General features: G+C 52.9%; 2 protein-coding genes across 8 annotated transcripts in view; both read left to right on the forward strand.

Moving 5' to 3' along the window:
* The first annotated feature begins 1,825 nt into the window (after nt 1-1,825).
* FN3K (fructosamine 3 kinase) lies at nt 1,826-12,551 on the forward strand. 2 transcript variants are annotated; one of them, XM_058561990.1, is made up of 6 exons: nt 1,826-1,994; nt 6,430-6,581; nt 7,512-7,603; nt 7,954-8,036; nt 11,134-11,256; nt 12,122-12,551. In XM_058561990.1, the coding sequence occupies exons 1-6, from the start codon at nt 1,938-1,940 to the stop codon at nt 12,458-12,460; spliced, it is 846 nt and encodes a 281-aa protein (XP_058417973.1). In that variant the 5' UTR covers nt 1,826-1,937; the 3' UTR covers nt 12,461-12,551. The 2 variants fall into 2 exon arrangements, with proteins under 2 accessions (XP_058417973.1, XP_058417972.1); XM_058561989.1 differs by lacking the exon at nt 1,826-1,994 and adding an exon at nt 3,733-4,009.
* Nucleotides 12,552-14,263: 1,712 nt separating this feature from the next.
* Nucleotides 14,264-19,403, forward strand: part of TBCD (tubulin folding cofactor D) — a 203,592-nt gene continuing 198,452 nt past the window's right edge. For 4 of the 6 annotated variants that reach the window (XM_058561973.1, XM_058561974.1, XM_058561978.1 and 1 more), the window contains exons 1-2: nt 14,265-14,538; nt 16,132-16,182. In XM_058561973.1, the coding sequence (XP_058417956.1) occupies nt 14,355-14,538; nt 16,132-16,182 (235 nt within the window). In that variant the 5' untranslated portion in view covers nt 14,265-14,354. Of the gene's footprint in view, nt 14,539-16,131; nt 16,183-19,403 lie in introns of all 6 variants that reach the window. The other 2 variants (XM_058561977.1, XM_058561975.1) reach the window with 2 other exon arrangements.

Consider the following 19,403-nt stretch of genomic DNA (forward strand, 5'->3'; position numbering starts at 1 on the left):
AATGAGAGTGAGGCCTGGATGGCTCTCTTGGGAGTGCAGTGTGTATCTTCAGGGCTTGGATTTTTTTTTTTTTTTTGTGAGGAAGATCAGCCCTGAGCTAACATCCATGCTAATCCTCATCTTTTTTTGCTGAGGAAGACCGGCTCTGTGCTAACATCTATTGCCAATCCTCCTCCTTTTTTTTCCCCAAAGCCCCAGTAGATAGCTGTATGTCACAGTTGCATATCCTTCTAGTTTCTGCATGTGGGACGCGGCCTCAGCATGGCCAGAGAAGCCGTGTGTCGGTGCGCACCTGGGATCCGAACCCAGGCTGCCAGCAGCGGAGCGTGTGCATTTCACCGCTAAGCCACCGGGCCGGCCCAGGGCTTGGATTTTGAGATCTCTTTTTAGGCTCATTCTAGGTTTGTGGCTCAAAACATGGGCTGAGACAACTGAGAGGGAACTCTTGTGGAACAGGGTCTGACTTAGGGTGGGTGCCCCTAAACACAGAAGCTGAGGCTCTGAGAGGGTCCTGTCTTACTGCACCGAGCCCCTCACAGCTGGTCTGTGCACTGTGGAGGCCTCCCATTCACTCTGCTGTCTTGAGGCTGATGTCTGAAGGGGGGTGTCGGAGGGACACTTGTAAACCGTTGAGGTGGGTGGGACTCTGTTATGGGATGGTGTTTGGCAAACTTTGGGATTCAAAGGGAATCTGAGTAATTACAGCCAGAATAAGAGGAAAATGCAAGTGTGGAAAGAAGTTCAATTTGCTGCAGAGAACAGTGTACCCAACCTCTGGACGAAGTTACCTGTGCTCCAAATAGACATGAAACTAACAAACGCTGTCACACTGCATCACATGAGATGTGTGTCTCTCCATGGCAGATCCTAGCGGAGGGCTTAGGAACTACAAAAACCCTCCTAGAAGCCTCACAGCACTCCACTCTGGTGTAATGGAAACCATGCTGCACTTGGCATTGGGAAGACCAGCACCAGGGGGCTCTTAGGTATGTTCCTGGAGCTTCGATCCCAACGCCACCCACGGGGTTGTCGAATATGAGCTTCCTGGTGGGAGTGCCAGCCCATGAGTGCTGCTCAGCGCATCTGGTGCATGTCTCCCAGCTTGGGGGACACGCTTCATCTATCATCCCCTTGTTCTCCCACTGAAATTTGCTTCCAAAAGCTTCTTGCATGAGAACTTGCCTGACTGCCTGGGTTTCCTCGTGGTGAAGTATGTGGACACACTGGAATACATTCAGAAACAGTGACCAGAGTGGTGGGGGCCTGTAGTGGGTGTAGAAAAGCAGCTGGATCACAGCCATCTCTGAATTCTGAAGAGGTGGCAGAATTCCTGTCCCATTCTGAGAGCAGCCATCTGCCCCGGGGGACGTGGTCCCAGTGCAATGACGGGCTAGCGATGACACCTGGACAGTGTCCACTGGCTCCTGCTGGCTCCAGGTTGCAGCCAGGGCCTCAGGACCCCACCCCCCACCCTGCTGCCTGATTTCAGACTGGGCTGTGGTGATGGCCCTGGGGCTTGTGCCCTCAGCTGCCTTCCTGGGGCCCCTTTTCTGAGCAGCCTTACAAGTCCCTCCTGAGGCTCCCCCAACACGGAGCAATGGGACGTTTCTTGGCTGTGAGCTTTTTCATTCTCGGTGCCACTGGACTTTGTGTTCACAGTAAGGGGTCTGAGTAAGCAGGAGGTCCCTCCTCTGCACAGTGGCCCCATTGGTGCATTGGCCTGTCCCACAACCCAGATCCACGCCCCCCAGACACATTTCCCTTTAACGATGTCGTGTCCTGAGAACTCCCGTCACAGCTCCCTGAGTTTGGGTTCCAGTTGCGGGCTGAGAGGCACCTTCTGCACCTTTGCAGCCATAATTCTGGTTCCTGGAGCACGAGAATGAGGAGGCTGGCTGCAGTGGAGAAGGGGACTCAGCTCACCGGGCTGCTTGGAAATGCCTGAGTCACATCTCTCACTTGAGCTTCGACCACAAGCCACAGCTCAAATGCAGGTTTGGGAGGAGGGTGGTGCCGCTTTGCAAAGTCAAAATGCTTTCCTTGGCATATGTCTTCACGCTGAGGATTCTGCACTCAGACCCAGGGCTGCTCAGACGGAAGCTGGGAGGCCTGGGGAGTGACCTCCATGCCTGGGTTCAGGACCAGTAAGATGGTGTGCCTGGCTACCACCCGTCACGTTCAGATCCTGCTTGGGCAAACCACACCCACGGCCTGGAAGAAGGCTCAGTCAAGACCAACATCACCCCCAGGGTGCTGGGAGAAGCAGGACGGCCAGGCTCAGGAATCCTTTCTCAAGATGCAGTGGGAGGGCAGGCTTTACTAGATTGAGAGAAGAAAGCTAGGAGGAGGAAGACATGGAGGGGCAGGTGCCCCTGGCAGATGGCCGCACCATCGCTCCCGTCCCACCTGCTCTTCCGCAGTGACCTTGTATGTGCCTGTTCGTAGGTGTGTGCACATGGGCGTGTGTGTGTGTGTGTGTGTGTGTGTGTGTGTCTTGAAGCTCCCTTCCCAGGGCAGCCAGTCTCTGTAATCAGGAGTCCCACTTGGGGCGGGGTCCGCCGCCTGGGATCAGAAACCCCAGAGCAGCCTCTATCTCAGATGGGCACCAGGTGCCCTGAGGAACAAACCCAGTGCCAGCAATGGGTGTCACTGGGCAGTGCCTGGGGCCTGGCAGGACGTGATGAGACCCCCCCGCCTTGTCTGGTGTGGGAGATCAAGATTTGGCCACCCTGAAATATATCTCTTTACCTTGGTTGTTTTCTCTGAGGACATTTGACCTCTCCCACTAACTGCCTAAAGAATTTGACATTGTAACTCCTTCCTGGAACAGATCTTCTATCTGATGGCTGTAATATAATGTAAAATAGATGTTACAATAGAAAAGGCATCAACAAGCCCATCTTATGTCTCTCTGGCCACATTCTCTGGATGGCCTGCAAGGAGTTGCCAGACAAACATTTACATTTATAAGGGAAATCTCCATTTGTAAAGGTATCTCCCTCTCTGTATTGGGAAGAGGGGCGATGACCTCATTTCTAGAAACTTATCAATGTGGAAGGTGAGGCCTTAAATCTGCATAATAACCTTACTCTTGTTTACAGTGCTTTAGTGGTAATCTCCTGTAACTGACTCCCCCCACCCCCAACACCCTCCTTTGTCATTGGCTGAACATGGTATTTAAGAGGAGAGTTTCTGCTATTGTGCTGAGAAATTTCGCTTCCCTGCTTTCTCCCATGTATACATGTTATTAAACTTGGTACTATTTTCTCCTGCTAACTTGTTAATTATTTGGCCAGCCATAAGAACCTCAAGGAAAAGGGCAGAGGGAGATTCTCTCTCCCAACACTGGGCAGTGTGAGACCCAGGCAGGCCTGTGACCTGCAGCCCAGGGACAATCCAGTCTCCCCTGGACACCGGTCCTGTGTCCCGCCAGGTGGGAGGGGTCTCGGCCAAGGCCCTGCCAGGATTCACAGAACCTCTGTGCAGGGAGGTCAGGCCCTACAGTGCTCTGGGCGTATCCCCCAGCGGGCGGACCCCCCCCCCCCACCCCCAGACTGTCGGGCACACGACTGTGGGCCCATGAGGAGGGCACCGCCCCACTTCAGTCCTCCTATCGGAGACCTCCTCCCTCTCTCTCTCAGGGCTGGGTCCGTCCCTGACGGGGAGCTCGCCTGCCCCACCCCGGGAGAGGACAGGCCGGAGGGTGGACCCTGCCCGGGAGGCGGGATCCGGGTGCTTGGAGCCCGCAGGCGCCTGCCCCGCGGACAGTGGCCTTGGCAGCAGGAGTTCGCGCCCCGGCCTGGCCGTCTGCGCCTTCCCCGGGTCCCTCCCTCGTTCTCGTGTCTCCCTTCCCCTGGTCCCCGCCCCCATGGAGCAGCTGCTGCGCACCGAGCTGCGCACCGCGACCCTGCGCGCCTTCGGGAGCCCGGGCGCCGGCTGCATCAGCGAGGGGCGCGCCTACGACACGGACGCGGGCCCCGTGTTCGTCAAGGTCAACCGCAGGACGCAGGTGCGGCCCCCACCCCCACCCGCGGCCTGACCCGGCCGTGCAGGGCCGAGAGGGGGAAGGGGTTCGGGTGGAGAGGGTGGGAATAGGGGAGGGGAGTGGATAGGGGAGGGGCGCGGGGCGAGGTGGCCCCTTCCTGGGCCGGGCCTGGACTCACAGCCCGGGGTCTGCCTGCCCATGGCCTTGCGGAGCCGGCACCTGCAGGGCGAGCAGGGCTCAAGCATTTTCTGCGAGACCCCCGGGTTTCGTCCGCTGCAGGAGGCATTTCCCTCCTTTCGCCTGGATGCACAGGAGTTTTGGGGTTTTGCTTTCATTTCTCCACCCTCAAGCTTGGGGGCGGCGAGGCTTGGAGTCCGGGCTGCTTCTCCCCCTCCCTGGGACCCAGTTCTGGCCTAGGGTTCCTCGCACCTGTGGGTCCTCCTCAGCAGGTGGGAAGAGGCAGGAGGGGGGCCAGGACCCCACGAGGGACCCCAATGGCCAGGCGAACGCTGCCTCTACTCACGGGCTGTACTTGTGTTTGGACCTGGTTTCCATCGCCTGCTTGAAATATTGCTGTTAACTAAATATGGAAACTGGAACACCTTATAAATGAGGAAAGTTAGCCATGGTGTGTGCACCCAGGTGCCTAGGACAGCGCCGTGCTCCGTGGGCTGCGGCCCCTTTGAGGTGAGGCCGTGGTGGCGGTGACCTTCCCAATCCCCCTGCAGCACTGCCCACCTCTGGGATGGATGAGGGTGTGGATTGTTCCGGCATCCCTGCTCTGTTGGCACAGGGAACTGTTGAGAAATCTGATTTCAGAGATAAAATCCCTCAAAATGATAGGCCCCACCCTCCAGGAAGCAGTTTTGGGTTCAGGGTTCACACTGGTCCCTGAAAGCTCCTCCAGGCGGAGCCCTTGAAACCTTCAGTGCCGGCACACAGTAGGTGCTCAATCAATGCACGAGAGCAGGTGACAGGTGAGACCCTCTGGGGGCTAGCCACCCCTGCTCCACGATTCCAGGTGTGCTGGGCAGTTAGGAGGATGCCTTGCCTCGTTTTCCTGTCAGGTGCTTTGAATTAGAGGATGGAATTCTTTTCATGTGTGGAAATAGATGCTTTGGTCTCATTCACGACAGTCAGTTTTTTAAAACCTGCAATTCTGTAGCCAGAGGTCTTCACAAACCTAAAACGCAGCTTTAACCGAGGTATAGTGTACCTAAGGTGAGAGTTCACCTAATTTAAAATTGGGATATTTGTGAGAAATGTTTTGGAAATAGAAGGCCCCTGGGTTCCAGTGGAGGCTGTTCTACTGCTTGAGGGAGTGGCCCATCTTCTTTCTTGCTAGGTGCACAGCTCCTTCCTAGCCCCGGGCCCTGCTGGGTGCTGCCTCTGAGGACGGGCCCTGGACCCGAAGCCAGGCCCAGCTGACCTCCCAGCCCCCGCCTTCCCCTGCCCCAAATTTGTGCCCCAAATGTGTGCCCCAGTTGTTTTGGCATGCCACCCCTCCTTTGCTGTGATTGCTTGATGCAGAGAGGGGTCGAGTAAGCTGGAAGGGAAGCCAGGCACAGCCTCAGCCCCTCCACTAACCCGCACTCTGAGGCACCCCACCGGCACCCCGCAGTACCCCTAGCACCCCTGGAAACTCTGCAGCCGGTGCTTCCCTCATCTCTCAGAGCAAGCGCTCATGGCAGGGGTGTCTGCATCCTGCCCACCCCAAGCCTGAGGTGCAGCTCATCCTTGCATCCCCTTCCCATCTGAAGGGGGTGTCGGGGGAAGAGGGAGAATCTCCCTCTGCCCTTTTCCTTAAGGTTCTTATGGCTGGCCAAATAATTAACAAGACAGGTTAGCAGGAGAAAATAATACCAAGTTTAATAACATGTATACATGGGAGAAACTCAGAAATGAGCAACTCGTCCCTCTGTCTAAGCTGCTTGCTTAAGTGTTGCAGCTAAAGGCGAGGAGCGTGTTGGGGGTGGGTAGTGGCCTGGGACTTCAGAGGGCAGGAGGACAATTCTTTTTGGGGTCATCTATAGATAATGTGGTCAGGGAGAGACAGAGTTTTTTGATAAAAGAGGCTTGGTGCCTTTGCTATTGTAACCTCTATCCTACATTATCTTTATAGCCATCATGATAGAAGATCTGTTCCAGGAAGGAGCCACCATGTCAAATTCTTTAGGCAGTTAGTGGGGGAGGTCAGATGTCCCTCAGAGAAAACAATCAAGGTAAAGAGATATATTTCAGGGTGGCCAAATCTTGATCTCCCACAGGGGCTATATTGCACCCACTCCTTGAGGGGCCAGTGCCTGGTTCCCAGCGAGTTTTCAGTAACTGAAGGTCCTGGTGCTTGTAATTGCACGCGGTGGCTTCTGTTCAGGGCTGTGCGCCACAGCCTGGCTGCAGAGGCCCCTGCTGGAGTCGGAGCTCATACAGTGTTGTGGATGCAGGCCCAGCAGATGTTTGAGGGGGAGATGGCCAGCCTGGAGGCCCTCCGCAGCACTGGCCTGGTGCGGGCACCTCGGCCCATCAAGGTGATTGATCTGCCTGGAGGTGGGGCTGCCTTTGTGATGGAGCATCTGAAGATGAGGAGTTTGAGCAGGTGAGCGCGTGCTTGTGTGTGTGTGTGCGCGCGTGCGTGCGCGTGTGAGAGAGAGAGGGAGGGAGAGACAGAGAGAGAGAGAGGGAGAAACAGACACATAGAGAGGGAGAGACAGAGAGACAGACAGACAGAGTCAGACAGAAAGAGGGAGAGAGAGAGAGAGTCAGAGAGACAAACAGAGACAGAGAGGGAGACAGAGAAAGAGGGAGAGAGACGGAGAGAGACAGAGGCAGAGGGAGCAGCTTCTTGCAGAGCTGCTTGCATTGCTCGGCCCAGTCAGCAGGGCCAGGGCCAGGAATCACACCTGGCAACAAGGAGTTCTTGCTTTCTGGTGTAGGACTGGTTTTCGGTTAGTTTGGCTCCAGTGAAGCTGTGTAGAATAAGTGTATTTGAACCATCCCTTGCCTTGTGCTGGAGAGTGCACCTGTGCCAGCTCAGTTTGGGTAGAGTAAGGTCTGATCTAGTAATTATCTGAAGTCCTTAACATTTTTTCTAATTATTAAAGTTACATATATTCATTGTAAAAGAAACAAGTGAAAATACAAACTCATGTAAGAAGACATAAAGCCACGCATAATTCCATTGGCAGGGACCAGCCACCGCTAACATTTTGCTGTATGATTATCATCCCAGTCTTTTCTTATATGTGACTTACATTTGTTTCTACCAAAGTTAGAGGCTGCTTTTCCACTTTCGAGCATTGTCCCTTAATCTCACTCCCCTTAAAGCTTCTGTTGAAGCCCACCTGCCCCCTCCTGCTGATTTTACACCATTTTGTTTTTGGAAAAGGTCATTGCCTGCAGTCCGTTTTTCACTTTTTAAAGAATGGAGAGTAGTTTTTAAGGTATTCAGGACATTTCTCAAAATGGAACTTGATAGCTGGTTGTTGTTATTTCTCATTTTGATAGGTTGCATTTCTTCCTCCCTCAGTCAGGCGTCAAGACTTGGAGACCAGATGGCGGATTTGCACCTTTACAACCAGAAGCTCAGGCAGAAGTGGAAGGAGGAGGCGAGCACAGTGGGTACGTTCAGGTTGCTTTCCTGCGCCCCTGACACGGCTGCATCTAACCTGCGTTGGTGCCCGTGTGACCATCTCCCTTTACACTGCAGTATGACAATGAGATTGTTAAATAAGAATTTTGATGGAGCTGATAAGCTAGTGGAGTTGGCTCATGACCCCTTCTACACTCAGCCCTGCTGTCCAGTGTGCTTGTGGTGGGAGTATCCTGGCTGATCTGTATGCTGACCGACGGCTACCACGTGTAGCACGGCCTCAGACCACCCACGTTCTAGCAGTGCAGCCGGGCCTGTCCTGACACTCTGCTGAGGTCTGGCACCTGAGAGAAAGACAAGCAGCTCTCTCTGTTGACAGGCTGGAGGGCTGAGGGTGCCGAGCCCCAGTATGTGACCAAGTTCGGCTTCCACACGGTGACGTGCTGCGGCTTCATCCCGCAGGTGAGTGCCTGGGTGAGGATGCCCCTGCTACGTGGTCACCCCACCCCTGTATGTGACAGAGAGCCAGTCCCCTGGGCACCAGGAGGATTGACCACCTGATTTCTGAAAGCAGAGCATGAGCTGGGATGGGGAGAGCAGATGCCGAGGTTCATTCAGCTGAGCCTGGAGCAGGTGGGAGCCGCGGGGCACGCGGGAGAACATTCCAAGCAGAAGGAATAGCAACTGCAAAGGCCATATCGCAGGAGGGCGCGTGATGAGTGTGGGAGACTGAGCAGGTGGTGTGGGGCAGCATGCAAGGTCAGCAAGTTAGTCCTGGTCATTCACCCTAGGGCCTTTGGAAAATTTTTAGCTCTATTGACATGTAATTCACATGACATAAACTCCACTATTTTAAAGTGTAAAATTCAGTGGTGTTTGTATATTTACTAAAATATTAGTTGTGTGCAGCCATCACCATTATCTAATTCCAGAACATTTCATCACCCCAAAATGACCATGAACCCATTAGTAGTCACTCCCCACTCCACCTGCCCTCAGCCACTGTAACCACCAATCTCTCTGTCTCCAGATTTGCCTGCTCTGGACATTTCATGTAAATGGAATCATTTCTTTTTTTTTTTTTTTTTGTGAGGAAGATCAGCCCTGAGCTAACATCCATGCCAATCCTCCTCTTTTTTTTCACTGAGGAAGGCTGGCCCTAAGCTAACATCCATGCCGAGTGGGTTCTTGGGGGGGCTGTGGCCACGGTGGGGCAACCCTGAGTGCTGATGGTGGGCTTCTCAGACACCTAGCGTGCTAAACCGTGTTGGGACCACTAGCTCCACAGCATGACTGCCTGGTGGCTGTAGACTCCCTTCTAAGTGCTTTTTCTGACTCAACTCACCCAGTTGCCATAGCAGCCCTATAATATCATTGACACATTTTATAGATGAGGAAACTGATGCACAGAGAAGCCAAGTGATGTTCCTGAGGTCATTCAGCTAGTAGGTGGAGGAGCCAGGATTTGACCCAGTCTGGCTTCAGAGCGTGGGCCCTAAGCGCTATACTACCCTGTGTCAAGGTGAAGGCTGGTCCTTCCACCAGCTGTGCACCCAGGTGGCCCTGCCTCTGGTAGCTCAGGGGAAGGTCAAGTCTTTCCGTGGGTGAGGGGATCATGGTCCCTCTCTCCAGGTGGAGGGATTGGGCTAGCCAGTGCTGGTCTCCAGTTCCCAATACTCAATCTATGTCTTTTATGACCTGGTCATCCAGGAGTAAGACAGAGCCTTGGACACCAGGGGCCTGGACAGGCAGATGGGGAATGAGCGGATGCCACCCCCTTGCACCTCAGGCTGTTTGGGGAGGGGGCCTCCCCAACTTCTCTCGAGGTGCAGCCGGCACCAAGGGGGTGAACACAGGGGCAAAGCGACCATAGCTTTGGACAGAGAATGTCTCCATGCTGAGGACGCTGACCAGAGAGATCGGGTTTGATCTCTGGAAAGTTCCTCCCCTAAGGAGTTTCACAAAGTGACCCTTTGTATAACATAAGCTTTGCATCTTTTTTTAAAAAAACAACTCTATTAAGGTATAATTAGGGCCGGCCCCGTGGCTTAGCGGTTAAGTGCGTGCGCTCCGCTACTGGCGGCCTGGGTTCGGATCCTGGGCGCGCACCGACGCACTGCTTCTCCGGCCATGCTGAGGCTACGTCCCACATACAGCAACTAGAAGGATGTGCAGCTATGACACAACTATCTACTGGGGCTTTGGGGGAAAAATAAATAAATTAAAAAAAATTAAAAAAAAAATAGGTATAATTGACATAAACTGCACCTATTTGAACTCTACAGTTTGGTAAGTTCTGGCATATGTACACGCCAGAGAACCACTCACCACAGTCCGGACAATAAGTACATCCATCACCCCAAAAGTGTCCTTGTGCCCTTTTGTAATCTCTCCCTCCTGTCCTTCCCTGCCCCTGGCAACCACTGATCTGCTTTCTGTCACTACAGGTAAGTTTGCATTCTGTGGAATTTAAGATAAATGGAATCATGTGATATCACCTCTTTTTTTTGTCTGGCGTCTTTTGCTCAGCACAATCACTTTGATATTCATCCATGTTGTTGCATGTGTCAGAAGTCTGCTCCATGTACGATAAACCACAGTCTCTTTATTGATTCACCTGTTAGGACATCTCAGTTGTCTCCAGGTTTTGCTTTCACAAATAAAGCTGCTATGATCCTTCATGTAGGAGAGTTTGTGTGGACAAATGCTTCCATTTATCTGGGGTAAATACCTAGGAGGGAAATGGCTAGGTAGGTTCATATTTAACTTTTTAAGAAACTGCCAAAATATTTTCCAAAGTGGTTGCACCATTTTACATTCACACCATGGATGAGAGTTCCGGTTCCTCACAATATGTGGTATTTTCCACTTTTTAAAATTATAGCCATCCTAGCAACTGTGAAGTGGTATCTCACTGAGGTTCTGTCTTCCCTGATGATTGAATGACGTGGAGTGTCTATTCACGTGCTTATTTGCTGCACGTGAGGGGCATAAACGTTGAGAATTATATATCCTCTTCATTGGTTGACCTCCTTTCCATTGTGAAATGACTTTTATACTTTATACTGATATTCTTTGCTTTGAAATCTGCTTTGTCTGATATTAATATAGCCACTCCAGCTTTCTTTTGGCTAGTGTTAGTGTGGTATATCTTTTCTATCCTTTTAACCTATTTCTGTTTTTATATATAAAGTGCATTTCTTGTACACAGCTTATAATCAGGTCTAGCTTTATTTTTCCAACCTGACAATCTGTGTCATTTAACTGGAGTGTTTAGACCATTCACATTTAATGTACTTATTGATATGGTTAGGTTTGAATCTGTCATCTTACTGTTTATTTTTTATTTGTCTTGTCTGTTCTTTGTTCCTTGTTTCTTCTTTATCTGCCCTCTTTTGGATTAACTGAGTATTTTTAGTGATCCCATCTTATCTCCTTTGTTGGATAGCTATATTTGCTGTATTCATTTAGTGGTTGCTCTAGGGTTAGGCAGATTCCACGTAAAACTCTGTTCTGTGGTACCAGCTACAGCATCAGCCTTGTTTCCCTTGTTGCCTAGGTGAATGAGTGGCAGGATGATTGGTCGACCTTCTTCACCCGGCACCGGCTCCAGGCACAGCTGGACCTCATTGAGAAAGACTATGCTGACCGAGAGGCCCGAGAACTCTGGTCACGGCTACAGGTGGGCACAGCAGTTATCCTCTGGCAGAGGGGCTGTCCTCTTAGGAGCCCACCACATTCGTGTGAGGTAGAACTGAGCCAGACTAGGGACCAGTGAGCCCTGGAGTCAAGTCGTGGATGCATAAGTGCCTGACTGTTGCCCTGAGACTGGGAAGGGGGTGGGACCTGAGGACATACTTGGCCCCTGAGTGCACCTCTCACCCGCTAGGTCACCAGGCATGTAACTTCAAACCTTGCTCATGTGAAACGTAGGTGCCTGCCTCATAAATGGTGGCATTTACTGTTACCTCCTTGTCCACTTTTGCCCTGTTCTTCTCTGTCAAAGTATGACCTCTCATCTTTGAGAGCATATGTGGGCAGCAGATGCTCTAGAGTAACTGGTTTCAAAATATAACTCTCAAAATGTTAAAAACAACTCACATCAATCCAGGTGAGGATGCATCGAAGAAATTTTATTTAACTCATTAATGAAGTAACCAGTAGGATACAAAAGAGGTGCAGATATATATGTGCTGTGAAATAAAAGAATGGTAGAGCAAGTTTGCTAAGTTAGGTACAAAAAGACTCCACTCAGGTTATATGGTTCATATTCTCCAGGACAATAAGACCATAAGCTCCAAGGTTCTCTACTTTACTGTGTGGAAATCATTAGTATTGTAGAGTTTCTGAACCTAAATTAGTAGTAAATAGTAAGAAAGTTACATTCCCCTGGAGTCAGAGGATCCTTATCTTTCGGCTTGTTAGACAGTGCCATGGTTGGACCTGAACACACACGAGGTTGTCTTTGCCTTATTTCCAAGTATTGGGTGAGGAGACTGTGGCTCATAGTCTCATGATAACTCTGTGTACAATAATTATTTTCATAGGTGAAGATCCCAGATCTGTTTTGTGGCCTAGAGATTGTCCCTGCCCTTCTTCATGGGGATCTCTGGTCGGGAAATGTGGCTGAGGATGACACGGGGCCCATTATTTATGACCCGGCTTCCTTCTATGGCCATTCTGAGTTTGAACTGGCAATTGCTTTGATGTTCGGGGGGTTTCCCAGATCCTTCTTCACTGCCTACCACCAGAAGATCCCCAAGGCTCCAGGGTTTGACAAGCGGCTGCTGCTCTACCAGCTCTTTAACTACCTAAACCACTGGAACCACTTTGGGAGGGAGTACAGGAGCCCATCTCTGGGCACCATGAGGAAGCTTCTCAAGTAGCAGCCAGCCCATGTCTTCTGCTTAGCAGATGATGAAGGCACCAACACCAGAGGTGGCTTCAGGGACAAATAAAGCCAATGGAGGTTTCAGGGATGGAACCACTGTGTGTCTTAGTTTCAGCTGCGTGTCCGTCCTCCATGCAGTCGGGCTAATTTACAGGGGCCCCAGAGCACTGAAAGGTCTCCCACAGACTCTATGCATCATGGTCTGGGGGGAATTTATTTGTTTTTGTTTTTGGTGAGGAAGATTGACCCTGAGCTAACATCCATTGCCAATCCTCCTCTTTTGCTGAGGAAGATTGGCCCTGGGCTAACATCTGTACCCATCTTCCTCTACTTTTTTTTTTTTTTTTTATGTGGGATGCCTGCCACAGCATGGCTTGATAAGCTGTGCGTAGGTCCACACCTGGGATCCGAACCTGCAAACCCCGGGCCGCGGAAGCAGAGCTTGCGAACTTAACCACTACACCACCGGGCTGGCCCCTCTAGGGGGAATTTGGATATGTTCATGATAGTTTTATAGACATTCACACACACCTGGCATTTGCTTAGGCAGAAGTTAGTGTCATGTCCCCTGTGGACTCCAGGCTCCTGTTTTGGCTCAGGCAGAGTTGGGGACCACGAGATGGGCCCCACCTCTGGAGTGGCACCTCTGGGGCTGAGTGGGGCTCTGAGCCACCCTTACTGAGGTGGACAGATGGAAGGAAGGCCCCGGATGTTGTACTGGGGATTCGGGGATTGGGGATGGGGTATTCCTGCCGCAGCCCCTGCCCAGCCCGTCTCCTGTTGTCCACGTTTCAGCTGTTGTATTTTCCGCTGGATAAAAGAGCGTGGAGAGAGAGCGCCTTGGGTGTGCCTGGAGTGTCCAGGGTCGCAGGGATGTCCAGGATAACCGGGATGGCCTGGGTGGCCCGGATGGCCAGGTTGTCGGGGACGGCCAGGGTGGCCATTTTGTTGGGGATGTCGGAGCTGTCACTGTGGAAGGGGTCGCCCGGGGTCAGGCAGCGCCTGGGCGGGGTCTGCGGCCATCCACGTGCGCGTGTCTGGAGACAAACCACGCCATTATCACTGCTAGCAAAATTACCAATTATTTCCTGGCGGTATGAGCGCCCAAACTTCTCTTTCCTGGAAAGTGTGGTTGTCTAGCGGACCTCGCGGTCAGGAGGCCGTTCCCATTGCAGACAGGTGAGCCTGTTGAGGACTTTCTAGGAAGAAGTCCACCCAAAACACATCCTTCCAAACGTCTGACAGCTTCCAACCACAAAGTGCCATGGTCGCAAAGCCCTCGTTTGTACGACACGATGATGCAATGGGCTAGCGTGTGCAGCGGAAGCCGACCAGGAGGCAGCAGGGCCCACTGGGTCCTGGCCAGACCTGGGGTCTCCTCCAACCCTTTCCACGACCCACTGCCAGCCGAGGCCACTGCCCTGTCCACCCCCAACACCGGCCCCCGCCCCGCGAGTAGACCCCGCCCCCGCCTCCACCCGCAGGCTCGGGCCCCGCCCCCACTTCCATCCGCGGGCTCGGGCCACGTCTCCTGCAGCGGGCCCCACGCTCCCGCGCCTGGGCCTCGCCGCGTCCAGGCTCCGTCCTCCCGGGCCCCACTGCATCCTCGCCCAGCAGCCCCGGCTCCGCCCTCACGCCTCGTTCCGGGGCCCCATCCCGAGATTGCCCCGCCCCGCTCCGCACAGCCTCAGGGCCGCCTCAGCGAGCACTATTTTGGCGGCCGGCGCCCTCCGTAGCGGGGCCGGCGCGCGAGGTCGGAGGTCGCGGGGCGGGGCCAGCGTCGGTTGCCGCCGCTTCAGCCTCGGCGGTCTACCTGCAGCCGTATCGCGCATTCTCATCGCGCATCCCGCATCCCGCATCCCGGTGCCGCGCGGAGCCGGGAGCCGAGGATGGTCCTGAGCGAGGAGCCGGCCGCGGGCGCGCGGGAGGACGGCGCGGAGGAGGGGGCGCAGGCCCGCGGTGGAGCCCTGGAGGCGTTCGGCGACAGCGCGGAGACGCGCGAGCTGCTCGGCCGCCTGCGGGCGGTATTCGGCGACCGCGCGGCCCAAGAGGGCGCCTTGGAGCGGTTCCGCGGTGCGCGCCCACGCGGGTCGGAGGAGGGGACCCGAGCCGGCGCGTCCACGCGGGTCGGAGGGAGGGGTCCGAACGGTCGTCCAGGCGGGTCGGAGGGAGGAGTCCGAGCGCTCGTCCACGCGGGTCGGATGAGGGGACCCGAGCGCATCCACGCGGGTCGGAGGGGGCGACCCGAGTCGGTGCGTTCACTCGCGTCAGAGGGAGGAGTCAGAGTGCTCGTCCACGCGGGTCGGAGGGAGAGGGCCGAGGTTGGACCCTGACAGGTTCCATACGTGTTTTGTTTCCTGTGTGGTGGTCCAGGACAGTAGTGGCACCTGCCGGGCGCACCCCTGAGAGAGCCGTACTTGGTGCAAGGGCGGCCTCACCTGGAGGCTGCGGGCAGCGGAGGCTCCCTTGGCCACCTCGGTCATTGGGGGGCAGCGTGGGCGGTGTGGAGGTTCAGGATGAGAACCGGGTGTGGACGGACGTTCCAGGCGGCCTTAACTTCCAGCTACCCCCACCCCGTCCTGGGACCACGGCAACAGTTCCTTTGAGACAGTTGCGTGGACGTGGGAGGAGGAGCCGGAGAAGCCAGACTGAGCTGCTGTTCTGGGGACACCACCTGGGGGTGTCGCCACAGACGTGCCCTTGGCTCTGCCGAGACCGCGTGTGCAGCCAGGGCGGCAGTGCTGCTCCAGGTAGTGCAGGGTAGTGGATAATGCTCACTAGAGGTTACTTGGTTGGTCTAAATTCTCCAAGTTTAGACAGATCTTAGCGGATAATTTCCAAACCGTTCCGTAGGATCCTATAGTTACGTAGGTTAGGGTTTCAATAAAACCATCTTTGTAGATCTTTTTAGCTAACGCAATTTCTTCATAATTCTGTTTCCTCGGTTTGTAATGACAGCTCTCTGTCTGTAGCAGAGGGGCAGCCTGGCCTGCTGAGTGAAAAGAGCGTATGCTTTGGCGACTCGTGCCTGGGTGTGAATCCTCTCTCTGCCGCTTGGGCTAGTTGCTTGTTTGCTCTGAGTGTTTTTTTGGCTGTCTGCTGGGGTGAGCACTCACAGTGTCTTGGGCCCGGAACTGTTCTGAGGGACCGCTCCTGAGAAGTGGTCAGGCGTGGAGGTGTGTGGAGGTGAGAACTGCCATAGGCATAGTGGTCATTGGGTCTGATGGGAGCAGTTCCAGCAGCTGGTAGGAGAGGAGACAGGCTGCCTGGGGTTTAGGAGGGGGTGCAGGAGGGCACATTGCTTGAGTGTGTTTGGCAGAGGTAGAGTTAAAAGAGAGGAAGGGGTGCGTGTGTGTTTAATGGAGGGGAGGACTTCGCTTGGCTGTTAACAGGAGAGGGAAGGAAGGAAGGTGTGAGGAAGGGTTCATAGGAGGTGGGAGGAGAGGACCCAAGAGGAAGGTGTGCCCAGCAAGCCAAGAGCGTGAAGCTAGGACGCAGTGGCTCTGAGGAGGCCGGTGGGTGGTGGGGAGCGCACCCCAGGTGGCCTGTGGGCTGGGGAAGAGGAGGAGCTGCCCCAGGGGAGTCAGCAAGGGAAAATGTGAGGGTTTCCGGGGCTCATGTGCGTGTTTGCTTTAGTGATGTTAATTCTCATATTTTTCTTTTTAGTAATAATGGACAAATACCAGGAGCAGCCCCACCTCTTGGACCCTCACCTTGGTAAGAATAGAGGCCGGTGGTGTTGGTGTTGATCATTTCATTACACACGGTTACAAGGGCCTTGTGTGGTGCTAGCACCTGTGTGTTTTGTGTCAGGATAAAGTCCTAGGTCTTACTTCTTAGTAGGGCCTGGCCGGTTGGTTTTAGTGGACCTATGATAGTGGTGTGAATTCCAAGTGTTGCTCTAGGCTGTGGGCAGACATATTTGAGCTACTTTCTTCCTCGCTGCTGTTTAAAGAACACATCTTTTGCTTATTGTGTGTATTTTAATCTGCTTGCCTCTGGGCACATTTTGTCACAGGACCGTGCGTAGATAACCATTTAATCCTCACAGCATCTAAGGAGGACGCCTCTGTGGTCATCTCCATTTTACAGATGGAGACACTGAGACTTGGGTTTCCTTGACTTTAATTTAAAGTAAGGGGAACAACTTTTTGTTTCTCATTGTTTTCTTTATTTGTAACCTATTTCGTACTGTTAACTTTTTTTATCTACAAAAATAACACGTTTCTGGCATTGAGCTTGGGAAGGAGGAAGGTAGCAATAATAAGTTGAAAGGCAGAGAGGGGCGAGGGTCAGGTGTGTGAGCCCTGGGGCCAGAGTGCCGGGATCTACATCCCAGCTGCACCACTTAGCTGCTCTGTGCCTGAGTTTCCTCACCTGTAAAAAGGGGGTTATCAGCACTCCGCACCCTCCCAGGACTGTTGAGCCTTTAAACGTGTTACCGTGAGGCACTAAGGGTTAGCGTTAGTGTGAGCACATGTGCCTTTTAGAAAGTGGGCCGGTGCTGTGCATGCGGTTTTTTTTTTTTCTTCAAGTAACCAGCAGGTTTTGTAGAAGGTAAGCTTTCTGAACTGTCATTTGTCTCACGAAGAATAAATACACTTTCATACTTGGTTGGTAGTTTGGCGGGGTGGAGACAGAAGCCCTGTTTCCCTTGTCTTCCCTCATTCAATAATGCCAAGTCTGGGGCCGGCCCCATGGCGTAGTGGTTAAGTGTGCACGCTCCGCTGCTGGCTGCCCGGGTTCAGATCCTGGGTGCACACTGATGCGCCGCTTGTCAGGCCATGCTGTGGCAGCGTCCTATATAAAGTGGAGGAAGATGGGCACGGATATTAGCCCAGGACGAGTCTTCCTCAGCAAAAAGAGGAGGATCAGCATCGGATATTAGCTTAGGGCTGATCTTTCTCACACACACACACAAAATAATACCAATTTTGATGTCTGAGTTTCTTTTTGAGGAGCTGTTTTTGCCTCTGAAAGTTTCTAGGACCTGATGCTTCATGAGGGTGTGACTTGCTCTAGGCCTTCTTTTCTTATGCTGGGCTTTAGCTGGACAACTTTAGGCTGAAGACTTACATCCTTTGGCACAGGGGACTTTGCTTCTGGTGTGTCTTTGATTATTTCTCTGCTTCTGCTTTCTTTCTCTGGTGCCCCTGTGAATTCGATGTTGAATTTCCAGGAGTGATCCTCTGGGTTCCTTAGCTTTTCCCTCATAGTTCTACTTTTTTTTTTTTTTTAATAATTTTATTTGTTTATTTTTCCCCCACAGCCCCAGTAGATAGTTGTATGTCATAGCTGCACATCCTTCTAGTTGCTGTACGTGGGACGCGTCCTCAGCATGGCCAGAGAAGCGGTGCGTCAGTGTGTGCCCGGGATCCGAACCTGGGCCGCCAGCAGCAGAGCGTGAGCACTTAACCGCTAAGCCATGGGGCCGGCCCTGCTTTTTTTTTTCTTAAGTATGTTTTAGTGTGTGTGTGTGTGTGGTGTGAGGGAGATCAGCCCTGAGCTAACATCAGATGCCAATCCTCTCTTTTTGCCGAGGAAGATTGGCCCTTGGCTAACATCCGTGTCCATCTTCCTCCACTTTATATGGGATGCGGCCACAGCCTGGCTTGATAAGCAGTGTGTTAGTCTGTGCCCAGGGTCTGAACCTGTGAACCCCGGGCAGCTGAAGCAGAGCGTATGAACTTAACTGCTACACTGCTGGGCCAGCCCCTCATAGTTCTGCTTTTTGATCTTTGTTTTGCACATAGAAGATGTTCTTGAAATTATTTGACAGTTTTTATTTTCTAAGAGCTCTTGTCCTTGGTTTAGTATATCTCAAAGTCATCTCACAGGCTGAGTTTTCCTGACTGGGGAGCACATCCTGGGTGCTGGGTACTGTGGCCTGTGGGGGAAGGTCCCACTGTGGGCCTTCTTGCCCAGAATGCCGACTCCCTGTTGAGTCGGGCACTGTGTGGCTGTTGTCAGCCGTGCCTGGCTTCCAGCTCCAGGACTCGCAGGCCTCCTCTTTCCAGACCACCTCTATCCAGTACAGCTTTGTGTGATGATGGAATGTTCTAGGTCTGCACTGTCTGGTAAGGTTATCACTAGCCACGTGTAACTGTTGAGCACTTGAAATATGGCTAGTATGAGTGATGAACTGAATTTTAAATTTTATTTGATTTAAATTTAAAGAAACAAGTGTGGCTAGTGGCTGTGGTATTCACCATCTAGAGAGTAAACCTCTTGTCTGCGTGGTTGGGCAAGGGGCTGGGACCAGGGGACCTTAGGCCACGCCTTCTGTTTTCAGCCCCACCTGTGTCCTGTCCTTGGCTGTCCCTGGTGCCTCAGACCTCTGGCCGCTTCTGGCTGCTCCTCAGTTACTATGGGTCTTGCTGCCGCTTTCCAACTTCCGAGTCACTGCTGACATCTCTTGGCTGTTGTTTCTTCTCTTCTCTTTTTCGTTCTATATTTGTATCTGTTTATTACTTGATCGCTGTTTTACTGGGGGTTTGGGGGTGGGAGAGTTGAGATACGCGTGTGGGGTAATCTTTCCTGGTGTCTGTTCTCATGCAGTGGCTGTGGTATCTTTCTGATCTCTCTGAGCCGAGTTCTAGCTGTTCTCTACTGCTCTCCAGGTTCTCCTCTTTCCTCTGGGGTCAGCTTTTCTGTGTTATTTGGTCTTTTCACGTTGCTGGTTCTGTCCATATTTAAGACCAAGTGGATGCAGATGAGGGCTCTCCTTTTTCTCTTTTGTAAGTTGGAGCATTTCCAGCTCAGCCTTTCCTGAACGGGATTCTGATGGTCAGCTCTTGTGTGGGGCAGTGTGGCGTGAGTTGATGGGCAGATTTTCTCTGGGAGCAAGTGAGTTGGTCGAGTTTTTTGTCACACTGAGGATGTTCCAGATCAGAGTGAAGGCCTTTATCTGGAGTGCTCACGTCTCCTCCAGAGAACTG

Source organism: Diceros bicornis, chromosome 18 (genome assembly GCF_020826845.1).
Source record: "Diceros bicornis minor isolate mBicDic1 chromosome 18, mDicBic1.mat.cur, whole genome shotgun sequence".
Classification (NCBI taxonomy): Eukaryota; Metazoa; Chordata; class Mammalia; order Perissodactyla; family Rhinocerotidae; genus Diceros; species Diceros bicornis.